Source organism: Gracilinanus agilis, chromosome 2 (genome assembly GCF_016433145.1).
Source record: "Gracilinanus agilis isolate LMUSP501 chromosome 2, AgileGrace, whole genome shotgun sequence".
Classification (NCBI taxonomy): domain Eukaryota; kingdom Metazoa; phylum Chordata; class Mammalia; order Didelphimorphia; family Didelphidae; genus Gracilinanus; species Gracilinanus agilis.
In genome coordinates, this window is record NC_058131.1 from 524,138,525 (window position 1) to 524,158,835 (window position 20,311).

Here is a 20,311-nt window from a genome sequence, read left to right on the forward strand (position 1 = left end):
TTAAAGAAAAAAGTGCCTGAAGAATTGTTTAACTTGTTACTTACAGATGGATGAAAGGAGAGACATTTATGAGCACCCTACAAATCAGCATCCTACTATGATTACTGCATTATACCTACTTCTTTATTTTGGATGACAGTTGATATCAGAGACTTATAGTCAATCATTCATTCTGACCTAGAACTCCATTAACTTAGCATCTTTAACAAGTGGAATGATGTGTCACATAATTTATGCTCCCTAGAGGCTAAATGGGATAAAATCTGTGTCTTTCTCATAAAAAGTGCTAAGTACCTAGATAGATGTTAGTACTTTCCCTTCCTTTTAGGATCACCCCTCCCCTCTAAAAACAAAAATGTTGGCCTTTCACATTTCAGAGGCTTTGAGGGTAGGGTAAACTCATAATCCATCAACTCTTGTAATCTACAACCCAATGATTCACTCATCTTTTAACTATGTCTAATTAGACATCTTAACTCACTAATCTTGAACAAACAGATGATTTACTTATTTTTTCAAGTAATCTACAACCCAGTAATTCACTTATCTTTTAAAGATGTCAAAGATGGTGACATCTGACCAAAAGGTGGGAGGTGGTAAGTTTCTTTGATTGGAGACTCTATAAATTGAATCTTTGGACTCAATACTTTTACATTCCTTAGGTGCTTAAAGCTGGGGAATATTCCTTTTTCCAAAGAATAAACTGCTGTCTTCTGCTTTGGCTTCTGAGCTCTGTATTCGTGAACTTCTTTCAGTGGTGGGGTCCACTGTCTGTGACCCTCTTCCACTCAAGTCCATTATTAAGATCCAAATTCTACCTATTCTCTTTTGTTCACAGCAAATCAGGTGCTATTGATTGTGACGGTAAAAGGTTTGAGTATGATGAGGCAGCATGGAATAAACAGAGCCATTGAACTTGGAATTAAGAAGACATGGGGCCAAATCCTGCCTTGGACACTTAACTGGCTATTTTATCTTGGGCAAGTCACTTAACCTTACTGTGCCTCTGCTTCCTCACCTATAAAATGAGGGGATTGGACTTAATGACTTTTAAAAAACCCTTACCTTCCATCTTGGAGTCAATACTGTGTATTGGCTCCAAGGGAGAAGAATGGTAAGGGTAGGCAATGGGGGTTAAGTGACTTGCCCAGGGTCACACAGCTGGGAAATGTCCGAGGTCAGATTTGAACCTAGGACCTCCCGTCTCTAGGCCTGGCTCTCAATCCCCTGAGCTACCCAGCTGCCCCCTGGACTCAATGACTTCTAAAACCCCAGACTAAATCTATGATTCTGTGATTGGTACCTATATACATTTGGGGAAATAATGAATTCTGGTTTAAAACAATTAGGATAACATGTTAACTTTGCTAATATTTACTATATATGTGTAGTGAGAAATTAAGTGTTATTCTGAAGTTATTAATAATCCAAGAAGTCAGTAAAAGCTGGTTCCATCTACTCCCAGCCACCTCTGTTCAAGATAAGATTATCCCACCCCAATTCTTCTCCCGGTAGGACAAAAGCCTTACTGCTTTAGATGTTTTTGGGTTTGGGTTAAGCTGCCTTAGGGAGGTGTCCCAGACTGACCCTGAAGTACCCAATGATCAAATCTTGAGTGGCCCCTAGTCTTAGCAGCCTTTCCCATTATATCTGAGCTTTTCTCCTAGGAGGCCCAGCCCAATGGCTGGAATGATCCTTTTATATCCATTGTTCAGGCCTTCCAGGTAATCCAGCCCCGAACTCCTCCTGTCTTTGTATTGAAGTGCCCAGGAGTGTCAATCCCAAAAATTGAGTCTGAATACAGCAATGCAAAATGCAAAGGGACTTTATTATCTTAGCTTAAGCTAAGGGTCTCACATTGAAAGGCTGATGTGGGACCATGAGCTGTGCTGAGCTGGGTTTTTATAGAGTGGTAGGCAGCAGGGGACAGGATAGGGGCATGTCTTCAAGGTAGGTGTTCTTCAGATAAGGGGGAGAGGTCTGGAAACCAAAGGGCTGGTAAATTAGAATTCCTACAGACAAGCCCGTTTCACTATAATGTCATACAGGGGTCTGGATTTTTAATTGTCTCTTTCTAGGTTCCACAGTATCTACTGTAAAACTATTCAATTTAATATTTCTGTCCTTTATTTCTGGATTAAAACCTCCTTGTCTCCAACCAAAAATGTCATAATCCCTTCAGGGAGACTTGCTTGTATCAGCATTCTTCTATAAAGAGGGATTTTTCTGTGAATTTTTGGGCATTTTGTCTTGAGTCAATGACTTGAGGCAGCTTTCAAGTAACCAGCCAATGGTGAATGAGAGGAACATCTTTGTGTTAGGGTCTGGAATAAAAGGAGGCTGCCTGCTCCCATATTTGGTTCTTGCTTGCTGGCTGTAACACTTGTCACATTGACTCTCGAGTTCCCATTCTCACAAAGATGAAATGCATACTGACTTTGAGTCATTCCTTTCACTCATCCTAAATACAACACAAAAATAAATAAATAAATAAATGGTAGTTGACCAAGTATATATTGTGTTTTGAGGTATTATTTAATCTAGCAGTGCTGATATGCTTCTAATAATAGCTAGCATTTATGTAGCAATTTTAGATTTGCAAAGGACTTTTTATGTTGTATCACTTTGATTCTAGCAGTGTGTGTGGGCTGAGGACTAATTACTTTGTCAGCTAGTCCCCACTTTTGTGTGGTTGGGGGCCTTTGCTTTTTGTTTTTTCTTAGGGCCATAATTCTTCACTCAACCCACTACCCTCAGGGGATTTATTTCCTATTAAACTTGTGGGGACAGAAAAATTACAAAGGTTAAAACTAGGCTTAATCCTTAGGATATTTAGACCCTTAGGTCTAGAGGCAGGTGGCACAGTGGATACAGCAATGGATCTGCAGTCAGGAAGACCTAAGTTCAAACCCAGCCTTAGAAACTTAGTTGTGTGAACCCTGACAAATCGCCTGTTTGCCTCAGCTTCCTCAACTGCAAATTAGGAATAATAATAGACCCTGTCTCCCAGAGTTATTTTGAGGAAGGAGGAATGATATCTCATTGAATAGCAATACTTGTTTACATAACCAGTTATCCATCCTTTCTAATATTCTCTAAAGCTGAGATGGTGAACCTATGGCATCTGTGCTAGAGAGGGCACACATGCAGTTGTATAATAATTTTACTGTGAATCTTCCATGAGATAGTCGTCACCCTATTATTATTATTCATATATAATATATAATATTATAATATATAATTATATATAATTATTAGGATAATTCCTTATCCTAATTAAAAGATTTGTTCATAAACCTGCTCTGGTAGTTTTGGTTATTTTTCAGATGAACAAGTTCTTGCTACATTGCCTGAGCACTTAAATTACCAGCTCAGGTTGATGACCTTCAAGATTTCAGGCCACTGAAAAGCATTCTGATCCAGAGTGAAGTCTGAGCTCTGCAGTTTCAAGCTTTTGAGTCTGAGCCACACAGCTGTGGACTTGACCCTACTTGGAGATTCAGGAGAATGCTGTTAAGATTTGGCCATAGTTAACCAGCTGGAAAATCTCTATAGGTTCTGAGTGAAAGAGCAGCAGGTCTGGGCTGCCTGCCCTGGTTATTGCACTGGAGGCTTCGCTGTTCCCAGGCTCAGTTACATACTACCCTGCTTCTGGGCTTAGCTCCTTGCTCAGCAAATAAGGTTTGTAACTGCCTTGAGCACTACCACCCTTAGGTACAGATCTTCTTAAGTCTACACTAGATTTGTGATGATCTAGCACAAGAGAAATATATAGCAGCCAGTAAGCTTTCTGAACAAGGTCAGGTCATTGAACTTTTCTTCCCCAGGTGCCCAGCCATTCAGTCATGATGCTGGAAACCTGAAGATTTGACCATTTCCCAGATGTCTGTAGATTGCCTTGTCTGGAAGGCAGCCTTGTCTAGAAAAATGACTCCCGAGTTGTTTTTTTTTCCCCTTGGATTTTCTGATCAAGACTTGCTCAGGAACGTGCATTTTTCAGAACTTTGTGAAGTAGTTTTGGAAAAAACGTGGTGGTACTATTCCACCATCTTGGCAATCTTGCTTTTTTCATTTTTTTGAAGGATAAAGTTACCATTAACACTGGTAAACTATGAGCTTAAAGCAGAGTTCAGCAGATGTCCAAATAAGTTATCTATCATGACAGATTTGTAGTTTTTGCAACTTCTTTCCTTATTCTAATTGGGTAATATGTGCAGTACTCCTGGTGCCTAGATATGTATACATACATCATATGTATATACACACATACACACATATGCACCCTGGATACAAGTCATTCTTGGCACTTACCTGTGTGGCCTGGGACAAATCTCTTAGCTTCCTTGGGTCTGTTTCCTAATCTGAATAATGAGGAGGTTAAATGTACGATTCTTTGAACAGATCAGAAATTTGCCTGGTAAGGATCTAGGCAAATATAACTTTTTTGCCCTTGTATATCTATAATTTATAATTTTTGTATATCTATAATACATATTTAATGCCCTCCCCCCTCATTATACCTCTATTGTGCTTTGGGGTAGACATTTTAATCTTAAGACAATTTCCTTATAAGGCAGATCATTTTCCATATTCATCTCTCTATTCTGAAGGCCCTACCTTGGGTCCACAAGCACTGCTTGTGTGATGATATAATATTATTGTGCTTGTGCTAATTTAATAAAACTCATGCTAATTTAATAAAATGTTGCCCTTGCATATCTTGCCCCTTGTCTAAAGATTTAATAATTCCATACTTATTATACTAGTCATATACACACTATTTCACATAGCTATTCTGATTTTTTAAAAAGGAGGAAGAAAACAATTCATTATATTAAAATTTTAAAAAGAGAATTATTGATAATAGAATATGAACTGAAAAAAATAATCAGAAGCCAATTCCCCCAGTTATGTGCTTTTAAAAAACTGCTAACTTGAGGAATTAATATTTACAAAAATATATTCAGGTGAGTAAAAAGAGTTAACTCAGTTTAAAAGAAAAAACTGAACAATCCATAAACTCTCAAAGAAAAAAGCCTAGGAAGAGATTGATTAACAAGTGCATTCTGTCAAACATTCATGAAACAATTCTAATATTACACATAAAAGATTGAAAAAGAAAAAAGGATTCTTCCAAATTCTGATACAAATATGGTCTTGATACTTAATTCAGGAAGAAACAAATCAGAAAATAGCTTAAAACCAACAGTTCTCAAAGTGTGTGAGGTCAAAACTATTTTTTATAATAACGCTACTTCCTGTCTGTGTAAGCCTTGATTTTCTTTGTATACTTCAACCAACACATTACAACAGATAGCCTGCAGAAGCAGGCAATATTACCCAGCTGCCTTCTATTAATTCATACATTAAGAAGACTTGTAAAAATACATAAATGGGGGCAGCTAGGTGACTCAGTGGACAGAGCCTGGCCTAGAGATGAGAGGTCCTAGGCCCAAATCTAGTCTCAGATACTTCCTGGCTATGAGACCCTGGACAAATCACTTAACCCCAATTGCCTAGCCCTTACAGCTGGTCTTCTGCCTTGGAACTAATACAAAGTATTATTTTTCTAAGACAGAAGATAAGGGTTTTAAAAAATGCATAAATGCCACTCTTTCCACTAAATTTTGTTTTAGAAAAGTTATTTTTCACAAAAATGTTATGTTAATATGTAATGGGTTTATTGCAATTTTAAATTTTACCAGTTTAAATTTCTAATATGGTAAATGTTGATAGGTATTGGTAGGTTATCTAAATTATGTGGGTTATCACATAAGCCATAGTTCTCTGGTGTTATCGATATTTTTTTTCTTAAACCCTTACCTTCAGTCTTGGAATCAATACTCTGAATTGGTTCCAAGGCAGAAGAGCAATGGAGGTAAAGAGACTTGCCCATGGTCACATAGCTAGGAAGTGTCTGAGGTCAGATTTGAACCCAGGATCTCCTATTTCTAGGTCTGGCTCTCAAACTCCTAAACTACCCAGTTGTCCCTGAGTTATCAATACTTTTTAAGAGTGTAAAGACCAAAAAGTTTGAGAACCTCTGCTACAGACCAAAATCCCTAATGAACACTGATATAAAAAAAAAAAAACCAACTAAATATTAGAAAAGAGATTATAACAAAATATTTAAAAGGTTATACACACTATGGTCCGGTTGGATTTATGCCAGGAATACAAGGTTTGTTCAATTCAAAATTATAAATATAAGAGACCACATGTCACATTAATAGATGGTGAAAATACTTTTGACAAAATCCAACATTCATTTCTGTTAAAAACAAAATAAAACAATATAATAGAAAACACGGGGATAGACCCTTTCTAAATGTTAAGTAGCAGCTATCTAAAATTAAGAGTCAGCATTATGTGTGAGAAAGACTTGAATCCTTTCCAATAACATCAGGATTTAGTAAGTAAGCATTGTTTCCACTATTATTTGATATAGTTCTAGAAATGCTATCCTTAGCAAGTTGGCAAGAAAAAAGAAATAGAAGAAATAAGGATAGCACAAGAGGAAACAAAATTATTGCATTCCATAGAGGATATGAAGATCTAAATAAAGACCAAACAAAATCTAACGAACAATTTCAACAAAGTTGCAGAATATAAAATTAAACCATGCAAATCACAAGCATTTCTGCATGTTACCAACAGGACCAAGCAAGACATTATTTGAAAGTATCTACCCAAGATACAAAGGTGCTCTAAGAATACAATTACAAAACATTTTTTAAAGAAATAAAGAGAGACCCAAATATTTGAAGAACTATTCATTACCCATGGGTAGGCCATGCCATTATAATAAAAATGACACTACCTGTATGGTCTGCCTACTTCAAATTTCTTTCCATTCTAATTCATTTTCCAGTCACTAATTTTCCTAAAATGCAGATCTGACCATGCCACTCTCCCCCACTCCCAATAAAATTCTAGTGGCTTCCTATTGTGTCCAGGAGAAAAATGCAAAATGCTCTATTTGACATTCAGAGCCTTTCATAACCTAGACCTCTTCCACCTTTCCAGTCTTCTTCCATTTTATTTCCCCACCATGTATTCTTCAATCCAGGAACACCGACTCTTGGCTGTTGCATTCCACCTCTCAGCTTTGGACATTTCCTCTGGCTATTCCCTATGCCTAGATTGTTCTTCCTCTTGTGTTCCAACTACTTGCCTCCCTTGTTTAAATTTTGGCTAAAAGCCCACCTTCTATAGGAAACATCCCTGATAATTATTTCCCATTTATATTTATCTTTCACATAACTTTCTTTGTTTATAATTGTTTGCTTGTCTCCCTCACTAGATAGCAAGCTCCTCAAGGGCAGGGCTTAACACAGGGAATGCCATATTTATAGTATGTGCTTAACAAAAGCTTAATTATTTTACTTATTCAGCACAAAAGCAATCAATTTTCTAAAAAGATCAGAGAACCAGAAGAAATAAGAAAATTCATTTGGAGGAATAAAAAGTCAAGAACTACAAAAGAATCAAAATGTGAGTCTAGCAGCACCAGATCTCAAACTATACTACAAAGCAGTAATCATTTGGTACAGGTTAAGAGTTGATCAATAGGGGGAAAAATGGTACACAGTACACAGAAGTCAAGAAAGACAGAACAGTGTTTGATAAAACTAAAAGACCCCAGCTTTGGGGGGAAAGACTTTTTGACAAAAACTGCTGAGAAAACTAGAAAGTGGTCTGTCAATTGAGCAATGTATCACAATGTCAGGAGAGGGCTGAAACCATATTCTCTCCTGTGAAAGTCTGATTATTTCACCCTGTGCCATGGTAGATCTGATCATGTCACCTATTGAAAAGATTCAAAATAAATATTCCAGTGACTACCTATCACCTCCAGGATCAAATGTAAAATGCCCCTCATAACTCTCCTTCCCATTCCCCAGCCTTCAACCTTCCCAGTCTTCCTACTTTTTTTGTTTCATAATCAATACTGTGTATTGGTTCCAAGGCAAAAGAGCAGCAGGGGCTAGGCAATAGACATTGACTTGCCCAGAATCACACAGCTAGGAATTGGCCTTCCTAAATCTTGCTCACTCCCTATCCTCTGCAATCCAGTGTTCCAAGGCTCCAGGCCAGTTGTTGCACAAGATAATCCATCTCCTGGGGGCAGCTAGGTGGCTCAGCAGATTGTGAGGCCCAGACAGGAGGTCCTGGGTTCACATCAAGCCAAACACTTCCTAGCTGTGTGACTCTGGGCAAGTCACTTAACCCCCATTGTTTAGGCCTTACAGCTCTTCTGCCCAAGAATTGATATAGTATTAATTTTAAGGCAGAAGGTTAAAAAAAAAAAAAGATAATCTCCCAACTCTGTGCTTCCTAACTCTCATGCCTGAAATTATTTTCCCTTTTCATCTGCACCTCCTGGGTTCTAAGACCTACATAATGTTCTACAAGATTTTCCTGATCGCTCTTAATGCCAATGCCTACTACCCTGTTGATTCTCCAATTTATCCTGTTTATCTTGGTTTTAGTTGTTTTCATATCTCTTCCCTTAGACTAACTCTCAGAGCAAGGACTATTTTGAAAGGGAGGTGTGGGGTAGTGGCAAGCTTTCTATGTATATTAGGTGCTTAGAATGACTGGTAGTTCTTAATAAATGCTTGTTGACTTTCTGAAAAGCAAATTAAAGCATTTCTGAATAACAAGACAGGAAAATGCCATTCAGTGGAATGCACTGTTGGTGCAGCTAGCCACTCTGGAAAGCAATTTGAAATCATGTCAAAAAGAAATCATGAAACTGTACATACTATTTGACAGTGATGCCACTCCCAGGGTTTATACCCAAAGATATTTTTTAAAAAAGATGTGAGTATAAAAAAATGTATATAGATTCTTTTTTGCTACAGTGAAATACTGGAACCTAAAGTGGTACCCATTAATTGAAGAGTGGCTAACCCAATTATGGCATATGAATGTTAATGAATTATTGTGCTATAGAAATGGCCAAAGGGATTGTTTCAGAGAAAAAATCTGGAACACTAGGATGAACCAAACTGGGGGTAGAAATGAACTGGATGAATTGAGCAGGGGCAGAATAATTTATACAATTAACACTATGAAGAAAAGCAACTTTGACCAATAATGACCAATCACAATTTCAAAGGACCAATAATTGCAAATGATGGACTTAAAGTGAATGAAACATTTTTAGATATAGCCAATGTGGGAATTTGTTATGCTTGGTTGCATATTTAATACAAATAGCTTTATTTTTCTTTTTTCCCCTCAATTTTTGGAGAGGGTAGTGAAAAAGATATAATTCACATAGATCTTCAACTGTATCATACACCTTATGCTTTATGGTACACAATAGCACATAATTTATTTTTGGTGGATTAAATATGGTCTGTTTCATTTTTATCAGTTGCCATCTAGTTTGGAAGAGGAATGTCTCCATAGGAATAGAACTGCCATACTTTTGCTTCTGTGATCTCACTGCTTTAGATAATATAGTCCTTTCTACATCAGGTTACCACCTACCTACCTGTGACTACCCTATCCTGTGTGATTTGCCTAAATCCTCCCATAAAACAACTTTCTTCTATCTTGACATCGTGCAGATATCATCAGAGCATTCAGGCATAAATTTATCAGTTTCTAGAATTTTATCAGTTACCTCCCATAGATTATTTCTGTAGGTTGAATTATATTGATGTGAAATCAATCATGGCTAAACGGTAAGAAGAGTTTTGAATTTCTTCCTCCATGAGAAAAAATGGCTAAATCATCTCTTACTAGCAAAATGAAACATAAAATAAATGGACATTGGGAAAAGGCATTGTGCAACAAATTATTCTTTAAAAAACTCTTATCTTCTGTCTTAGGCTCAAAGAAGAGCAGAAAGGGCAAGGAGATGAGGGTTGTTGAGTGACTAGACACAACTAGGAAGTATTTGAGTCCAGATTTTAACCCAGGACCTCCCACCTCTATGCCTGGCTCTCAATCCACTAAGTCACCTAGTTGCCCCCTACTTATTTTTTAACCCTTACTTTCTGTAAGGGTTCTGCAAGACAAAAGGGCAAGGGCTAGGCAAATGAGGTTAAGTGTCTTGTCCAGTCTTACAGCTAGAAAGTGTCTGAGGCCAGATTTGAACAAGTCTTCCCAATTCCAGGCCTGGCCCTGTATCCACTATGATACCTAGCTGCCTCTGAGTTATTGACAGAAAAACAAGCAACAAAATTATTTCAATTTTATTCTTATTTTATGACACCATTAAGAACTTAGAAAGCTCCTTAAATTCATTCTCCGGAGTGCCATTCCCAATTTTTTTTTGTACTAATTGGTTTTGTCATTTACCAGTCTCACGTAAACCATTCAAATAATTCCAGCCATTTTTGAATTTCCTTTTGCAAGTGGGCCAGAATTCAAGGTTTCATTAGCATAGATTCCACCTACAAAGTATATCCTTTGATAATAAAAGTGTTAGTGTCCCTTTTCTGAAAATGCTGTTTGATCCAAGCCTTTACAATTACCTAATATTTCTAAAGCTTCAGATATATTTAAGGCCTGGGATAACTTTTATGTAAATATTCTACAAAATATCCCTTTGAGGTGGGTTGAAAATATTTCATTTTACAGCTAAGACACGGGCACTAAAATGTGCACATCTTTAGTGGTAAAGTAAAAATATCTTGTAATTCAGTCTTAGATCCACAAATACCTCTAAAGAATTCCTTTTACCCACTATCATAAAAAAACTTTTTGATAAAAATCTTATTTATCTGAATACCACCAGTGTGAGGTAGAGTGAGTTAAAGCCATAGTTAATAAGGGAAACCAACAGACAGCATGGTATAGTGGAAAGAGCATTGGCTCTGGACCTAGAGGTTTTGGGTTCAATCACTACATTAACATTTTACTCAAATGACTTTGGGAAGGTCATTTAATCTCTATGGGTCTCAATTTCATCATCTATAAAATGGGAGGTGTAGGGGAGAGGGTTGAATCAGATGACCTTTGGGGTCTGTTCTTGCTTCTAGATCTATACCACCAAATGATTTACTATTCTCTTACCCTAGTAAATAAAAATTTTGTAGTACTAACACTTTCATGATTTTGTAGTGATTGATTGGAAAACGTAATCTCACATATATGTGCTGTACTGGTTTTTCCACCTCTATTTTTTTGTTAGGAGGGATGGCCCACTAGGTATGAGGAAAGATATTTTCAGAAACAAAGGTGTTATATAAAGGCTATCAATATCAATTTTTAGGGGGCAGCTGGGTGGCTCAGTGGATTGAGAGCCAGGCTCAGAGACAGGAGGTCCTGAGTTCAAATTTGACCTGACACTTCCTAGCTGTGTGATCCTGGGCAAGTCATTTAACCCCCCCAATGCCTAACACATGCCTCTCTTCTTTATTGGAACCAATAACCAGTATTGATTCTAAGACAGAAGGTAAGAGTTTTATATATATATATATATTTTTAAAAAGCAAAAAGTTATTTCAAAATTTGCCTTTTTAAAGAATATCAGTTTATAAGCCAAATAAGATTTTTTTTTCTGTGCACGTGTCTCTTGATTCACGCAAATAATTAAAATTTTATAGTAAATAGAAAACAAAGGTATAACTAGAGCAGGAGTTGGTAAACTATGGCACATGGGTCAAATCCAGGCTTCTATGTACTTTTTATATGGCCCAGACTTGGCCTCTGGGTGTATGTAGTTGACTGAAGGCTAATCTAGAGCTTGGTCCCTCAAACATACTTAGGGTAGAAAGCTTAAGTTGCCATGGCTCAACTTTACCTCAAAAAATAAAATAACATTTAAAAATCCTAGATACAGATCACTTTTGACACTTGAAAAGAGAAGTGCTTTAATTGGTGCCAAAAATATTATCTCCACCAATGTAGATGGTAATATTTCAACATTTCATGTGTAAAATGCAACAAAATTTTATTCCCTAAGAGAGATTTGAACACTTTGGTTATTCCTCTATTACCAAGTGTAAAATGATCAAAGCCTTCCAAATTTATGTTTGAGCTCCCAACTGGCAATGACGTTAAGAAACTGGGATTACCTCCCCCCATCCCAGAAAATGAGGCGCTGGGTTGGATTTCGATGGAGAATAGTCACAATTTATAAAAATACACTCTTAAGTTTCAATCTCTTGCATGAAATAAAGTAGCAGATAAATTTATGCACTTGACTTTTGTAGTTAAGATCACATCTTATTTCAAACAGATTTCTATTAGTTTTCAAATCACAGAATGATTATGAAAATTAATGACATTTAAGAATACATTTAAAAAAATATTCCACTAGAATGCTTTCCCACATACTTTTTGCCATCTTCTCCTATTTGTATCAGAGTCACTGAGTACTAAATATTGATTAAATTTGGATGGAATTGAGTTCTTCCTGGCGTTTGTACCTCCACATCTCTTACAGATGTTGGTTTTTAAGTTGCAGTTGGTCAACAAGCTAAGTCAAGATCTGAACAATAAGAGAATGAGCTTGAATACACTGGAAAATTGTGAAGAAAAATGTAATGACCTAAAGCTTCTCCTTAAAGCAAAGGTCAATCTGGGGAAGGAAGCTTTATGACATCAATAGTCTTCTGGTGATGCAAATCATGGAATACCAGAGACCAATGGAGAAGTGCATGGTGTAGTAGTAGTAGCAGGCTGCAATATATTACCACAGAAGCACGGTGTGAAGTATGTCTTCAGAGATATATGGAAAGTGAAGTAATCAAGTACCAAGAACAAGGGATAACTGATGGAAAGCCCGTGTAGCTCCACATGTATGTAGTTCTCCACAAAATGTCAAAAGATTTAGAAGAAGGTTCTTCCTGTTGTTCTTTATATTCAATGTGAATCTATTTAGATGAGATCTGGTCCTTGTTAAGAATTTTCTGCTTATTGGAAAATATTTCATTATTCCAACAAATCTTAGGTCACTGATTGGTATCTTTCTGATAGCTTGAATATAAAAATCATTGAAATTGAACTTCAATAGCCAACATGAATATAAAAAAAGTCTATCTGAAAAAAAAATCTGAAGATTTTAAACATATAATGGCTTTCACTATTCCACAGGAACTATTGTAAGGTTTAAGAATAAAACACAGCATCAAATCAGAAACAGAAAGAACATAAAAGGAATACATATGTAATCGGTCAATTACAAATTAAATAGTTTTCCTGTGAAAGTTGGCACTACAATGATATGTTTTCATTCAAATTTAGGAAACATTTACCAAGTCACCAGGCAAATAAAACACTCTAGAAAATAGAATAACATCTGATAGTTGAGCTCTGTCATCAACTCCAACCGAAGATCCATAAAGAAAATGTCATATAAAGTGAATGTTTACGCAAATTACATGGACAGAAATTAGAAATGCAAGATCAAAGCATTTTCTAACAATGTTACAAAAATTTAAAAGAATGTACCAAATGTACAAAAAATGGAAAAGTTTGCTAATACATATTTTAAAGCAGTTATGTGATTATTACATTGCTAAGCATCATTGAAATATCTGTTCCTGAATTTACTAAGCTCAGGATATAAAATCTCAGGTATTCTGTGTGATCAAGTATTAAACACATCTAAATCTGTAAAATGTCTGCTTTGGCTTTACTAAAAATCAACTAATTATTGCTTTCTGAAAACGCCATAAAGCAAAAATCAAAGGGGAAAATTTGTTAAAACAGGCCACAGAATTTTCCAAAGGCCCTTCCAAATTTTCCTTGAGTCATTTATTCACGGCAACTCACTGTGCTTGATTCATTGGCTTTGAAAGTACTTTCCTACTGTAGTACTGTACAACATAGTTAAGTTTTACCATGAATAGCGGATGGCTAATGTAAAACTCCTATTTTAAGTGCTCAAAGTGCACAAGGTGTACATTTTTGTTTCCCTTTTGTAACTGGGAAAACTCTTTGACAAATTCTTCATTTAAAAACTATAAACATTTTCAGCAACTGCAATTTGCATGCTTGTCAATTTGGGGATCTTTTCAGGTAGGGCTTTCTTTGATTGTGCTGCCAAAACATAAAAAGGAGGAGAACAGGGGAATAATATTACCAGGTTCACAATCTTGCACAAGAGCATATATAAAGGTAATGTTATGTACATTTTATTTCAATAAAGACAGAAGACAAACAGCGGTAAAGATGCCCAGATGCCCTAAAGATAAATACATTTCAAAGATTCTCATTAAAATGAATCTGTAGTTTCTTTTCCTGCAAGCAAAATACCTTTCTTTAAATACAAAAAAATCAGTATTCTGAATTGCAAATGCTTTCGCTTTTTTTGCAGAAAATCTGCCATGATTTTTTTTTAATGAATAAAGATTTTCCACAAAACAGGCTTGTTCTACATGCTAAATTTTTAAACAGTTCAGTGACACAATGTGCTAACTACATACACAACAGATAATATAGTAAGAAAACACTCAACCTGATGAAAAGTTAAAATCTTCATTAATACACTGAAAATTGACATAACTCATGCCTTTAAAATCAAAAATACAAAAATTAAATGTTTTCCTAAAAAGATTTCCTTATTTTAAGGACTCATTTGAAAATGAAGCTGCATGTAATTTGTACAATAAAGTTGTACAAGTAAACAGGTAATATACATAAAAAATTAATTGACATACTTCTCAATTATCAGTTGTCCACCTTTAATTTCCAATACTGTACTTTCTTAACAAGCATACAAAATATCAAACTTCTCTTTAGAAAAAGTGCCGTTCTTTGACATCCTTTACACAAAAACAGTCTGAGCCCATGGCATGTTAATGCAGTTGAGAGGCCAAGCATACTAACTTTTACAAATTCTACCTTCCATAAAAAGCCTCCTGAAAAGGAGATTACACACCATTATAAAAATATCAACCTCTTATGGTAGCTGCATTAGAGAACCAAGAAGGCCTGAAGACTCTTTCCATATAACATAGAAAACCACTATGACAGCATATGCACAGCACTGGCAGCATGAGGGTGCTCTGCGCCACAGGAGTGCGCAGAGCTCCTGGGAAGTACCGGGACTGTTACACAGGCTTTGAACTGATTGTTACCAATAGCATAACAGAGGTACTACCAGCCCATGCAAAACAACTGAAAATACTGAGCCACTGTGCAGAATACTTCCTTCCTGGAGAAAACCAAAGGCAGCAGTAACCGAATTGCATCGAGCCCAAGAGTTGACCAAACACATTCTCCTTAAAAGATTTGTGTGCACAGCATAGTCTGAGGTATGACTTATCCAGCCACGTTATGTGCCACTGCAAGATATTGTCATCTGAAATACATGCCATCACAATGGTTTAAATCTTTTGAATATTAGTCATTCATATATTCTTATCTACCAGTCTCTTGATTTTTGAAAAGATTTCAACTACAGTAGAATATTACAGAAACAAAATATAAATGCAGGTATTTCTAAATGAAACTTACATGGACTAAAACTAGAGAATATTTTTAAACAAATATACAGTATGCAGGCAGACAAAGCAGGAAAACGGCCATTCAATTGTATAATAAAAAACTAAAATTTGGCTATTTCCAGAAAACTATGAAGCGTCTCAACTAAAAGGAATGCATAATGAAATTCTATTCTAATACAGGTCAAAAATGTAAAAAGGTTATAAACCTTAACAGGAAAAATAAAACAACTTTTACTGGCCATTCCTGTTGAAATGAGAATTTTAAAGTAACAGAAAAGTGGCTACGAACCCACTTAGAGCACCAAACAGAGAGAAAATAAAAGTCCATTTTCATCTCTGTTATTATCATAAAATCCTGTGTTTCTACAGGTCAAACTGCTGGTGGCAGAAACAGAATTCTTTATAAACTGCAGATGTCCTGGACATAAAAAAATTTCACTGGAGTTGCACTAGTTCTAAAGACTTTTCTGTTCTAGCCTACCTACTGTATGTATTCAATCTGATATGTATGTATGTATATATATGTAAATATATACATACATACATATATATATGTGTGTATATATATATAAAGTCTCTTTCTGTAACCCTTGATTATTGTTGGGCACCAAAGATAAGAAAAGCAAGACGGGGTACAAAAATGCAAAATTTCAACAGTAATGGCAATGTTTTGTTCTAGTCCATAAGGGTCCTGCATTTTCCCCCCCCTTCAGTGATTTGGAAAAAATCTTCATGTTTAATCTGGGGGTAGCAAGTCATGCAAGCGAAATCTGTCTCTGATGTGAGGTCGAACATCCTCATTCTGTAAAAGAAAAATGGAGAATATTTAGAAGGCAGAGAATTTTAAAAGTAACAAAGCTTTGCAAGTAAGATTTCACNGAGAGAGAGAGAGAGAGAGAGAGAGAGAGAGAGAGAGAGAGAGAGGGGAGGAAATGGGAAAAGATTAAAAACTGAAAAATTATAAATACAGAAATAAAAGACTGATCTTCAAACAGTATACTATAGCTAAATTTGACAAACTTTCTAAAGAAATATGGGTGCAAACTTCCCTTTTTATAATCAAAAGAGTAAGTGAACTTCTAGAGCTGTCACAAACACTTTTCTTTATATGCTATAATTAGTATTTTCCTTAAATTTGCAGTATTATATTTACATACTATACTGGAAAAGCCAGCTTTAAGGCTGGTCAAATTCTAACATGATGTGTGAAATTAATGCTAAAAATAATAAGTCATGTTTACATAATAATAAAATATTAAACAAAACTCATTTCTCTTTTACAAGACACTGCTACAAATGTAGATGATAGTAGGAATACCTAATACTATATAAGTTAAATCATTCTGATGATTAGATCCTTCAAAAGTTTTAAATACAATTTTATTTTGAAATAAGCTAGATGAAAAGAACATAAGACTCTGGCAAGTACACTAAATCTGTCTTAATTTCTACAAATCTATATTTATAGATATTACAAAGGTACATTGGGAGAAAAGCATAGTATATTCAAGCAAATGTTATACTTTTCTTATAGCAGCGAATTCCCTCAAAAAAGACAGAAGACAGTGCATGCAAATGTTATTTATATACAGGCTACTATAAATTCTGCTCTTAAAAACTTGTTTAGCAGTGGACTTGAGTGCCAAGAATTCACTCTGAATTACTCCAGATACTTTCGCTGGCCATTTAATTAAAACTTTCCCTATGCCAATACAGGCATACTTCATTTTATTGCAAAAGATGCTGCAGTTTTCCCACATTGAAGGTTTGTGGAATCCTGTATTGAGCAAATCTATTGGTGCCATTTTCCCCAACAGCATTTGTTCATACAGTGTCTCTGAGTTCCATTTTGGCAATTCTTGCAATATTTCAAATTTTTTCATTATTATATCTGTTATAGTGATCTGTGATCAGTGATCTTTGATTTTAATATTGTAATTGTTCTGTGGCACAAGGAACCTTGCAGGGCTTAATTGATAATTATGTGTGTTCTGACTGTTCCACTGACTAGCCATTTCCTGTTTCTCTCCCTCTCATCAGCCTCCGTATTCCCTGAGACACAACAATATTGAAATTAGGCCAATTAATAATCCTACAAGTGGCCTCTAAGTGGTCAAGTGAAAGGAAGAGATAATCAATATGGCAAACGTCACTGTCTTATTTTATGAAATTGCCATAGCCAATTCAACCTTCAGCAACCAGCACCCTGATCAGTTAGCACCTAGCAACACTGAGGCAAAACCCTCCAAAAGCAAAAAAATTATGACTCCCTGAAAACCCAGATGATGCATAGTATTTTTTAGCAATAAAGTATTTTTAAATGAAGGTTTGTATGTTATTTTTTAGACACAATACTATTGTGCAATAATCTAGAACATAGTGTAAATATGACTTTTATATGCCCTTGTCAACTTAAAAATTCATATGACTTGCTTTATTGTGGGGATCTAGAACTGAACCCATAATATCTGAAGTATGCCTGTTTAAAAAAAAATAAAAAATAAATATATATATATATATAAAAATAAAGAGACTAAAAAGGACTCTAGGAGTTTGTCTAGTCACTGACATAGATTGATTATTTTCAATAGTAATTACTAATTCTGGCCTTGGGCCACATATAGAAAATGAAATAATTTTTCCTAGAAAGTCCTTCAGAGCACTAAATAAAATATCTTATATACTACATTGAATGTTTTAAGAGAAGTGTTAATGGAGATTATAATTATAAATGCTAATTGAATACTGGATTTTTTTAATAAGCTATCTACATAAATCAGTTCCAAGTTAATGTAAGAGTAATCATGTTTTAAAAAGTTAATTGCGTTGATTAAACAGTTGAATATTAAGCTCCCAGAATATGATATGCAATCCTTGTATACTAGAACATATTATTTTTATTGAATTGAAGAATTTTATTTAATTGATTAATTTAGAATATTTTTCCATGGTTAAGTGATGCATGTTCTTCCCCACCCCATAGCCAATGAGTAACTCCGCTGGGTTTTACATATGTAAGTCGTATCATTCTCAAAAGAAAACAAAATATTATTAAATGTTAAATGTATTTTTGTAAAGGATGAACATGAAAGGGACATGTTACTAACCATCTTTGCTCCTACAACTTCATGTTGAGGAGATAATGTGAAATTTGTTTCTAAATCAAGCCAAATTATATACAGGCTCAAAGCTCACAGAATCATGGGTTCGAAGCAATCTAGTTCTACCCTCTAATTTATGGATGAGGAAACTGAGACTCAAGCAGGTTAAATGATTTGTCCAAGGTTACAGGAGTAGTGTTAGAGGTAGGATTTGAACCTGGGTTTTCTCATTTTAGAGTCAATGTTCTTTCCATTGTACCACACTGCTTCAACATTTTAAAGATGAGCAAAACTAATTCTTCTATAGTTGATTCCCAAAGCAGTACTCCAAAGTCTCCTCAGAAAAATTAGATCAGAGATTTTTATTTGGAAAAAAATCCCTAAACTTGGGTAACATTAGAAAGCAGTTACTTGTATGTATGGAAGTTCAAACTAAAAATACTCAAGGGTATAATGTGTTAATAATAAAAATGCCTTTAACAGTTGAACAATCTATTATTGAGCCTGGATGGGAATATATATTATCTTTTGTAGGTTAACTATCTTATTTCAAAGGATAGGATGTAATTTATAACTAATTTTGAAACTATTTCTAAATTGTGCCAAAACTTCCACCTAACCAGGAATACTTTGCAACTACTGGTTCAGGACACAAAACAGTGACTGATGAAAACATCCTGGTATTACTGAATCTAACCAGATGAAACCTGTAAATTGCTATTGTTACTATTTTTTTTTAAAAAAAGGATAAATTTCATTCTGAAGAAGCAAAAAGACTAACTTTTCTCTTTTTTGCCAGTCAACTCAATTTTATTCTAAGTATAAAAGATGATAGCATGCATTCAATACATCAGAAACATAGGTTGTGAAAATATCAGGCACACAACAAAAAAATTCTCTTTCCTTCCCAACTCCCTTTTCCCAAAGAAATGGACTATACAGAAGTCACAGTAAATATATACATTTTGTAGCCTGCAAAGAAAGTCTGCTGGGGTTATTACATTATCAGAGTTGCTTAAAATTTTTGAGGAATTCAATAAATTATTTTCATTCATTCCACAAATACAAATTTATATATGCAGCCAACTTAAAGTGGCCATTAAGAATGAAATAGATTCAGACTTTCAATAGTAATTTCACAGATCAGTGTGACAGACATTTCCACTATTTTTTAATCAAATTTACCTGACCAGCTGCTTTTTAGGGTCTAGTATGTTCAGTAACTTGTCTGCATACACCTTCTTAGAAGCAGTAAAAAGAATGATCTACAAATTCAGGGGAAAAGAAGTAATCATTATACATGATCTAAATATGGGTATTATACTGAATAAAATAAAACAAAAATTTAGTTAATTTACACATTCTTACCTCATAAATTTGAGACATACGTTCCAGGAATTCCCTGAAGAATGGTCTTAATCGTACATAAACCTAGAGTAATACAAAGATAGGCTTAAGTGGATGACTACATAAAGAATGAAAACAGCTCAGTTAAAAGAATTGATGTGTTCTAGATCTAGAAAGTGTATTCAAGCAGTTGATAATTTCATAACAGAAATAAACACTTATATAACAAGTTAGAAAGTAAATGAATCTTAAAAAAAGAAATATATACATATATCTCAAGTAAGCAAAGTTATTTTTGACAGGGTAATAATAAGCTGTTATCATTTTACTTTGAATAGTTAAAACATACACTATAATCATACCAGCTGGAAAATAATTTAATGAAACATTTTAACTAATAACTGAAGTTTCCCCCACCCGAGATTTTGATCCACCAATCAGCTCCAT

General features: G+C 35.1%; 1 protein-coding gene across 1 annotated transcript in view; it reads right to left on the minus strand.

Annotated features, from left to right (window-relative positions):
- Window positions 1–16,095: 16,095 nt before the first annotated feature.
- CTDSPL2 (CTD small phosphatase like 2) overlaps window positions 16,096–20,311 on the minus strand; it is a 50,047-nt gene continuing 45,831 nt past the window's right edge. Inside the window, exons 9-11 of the mRNA XM_044660011.1 lie at window positions 19,886–19,948; window positions 19,708–19,782; window positions 16,096–16,218 (exon numbers count right to left, since the gene is read on the minus strand). Coding sequence (XP_044515946.1) covers window positions 16,153–16,218; window positions 19,708–19,782; window positions 19,886–19,948 — 204 coding nt within the window. The 3' untranslated portion in view covers window positions 16,096–16,152. The remainder of the gene's footprint in view (window positions 16,219–19,707; window positions 19,783–19,885; window positions 19,949–20,311) is intronic.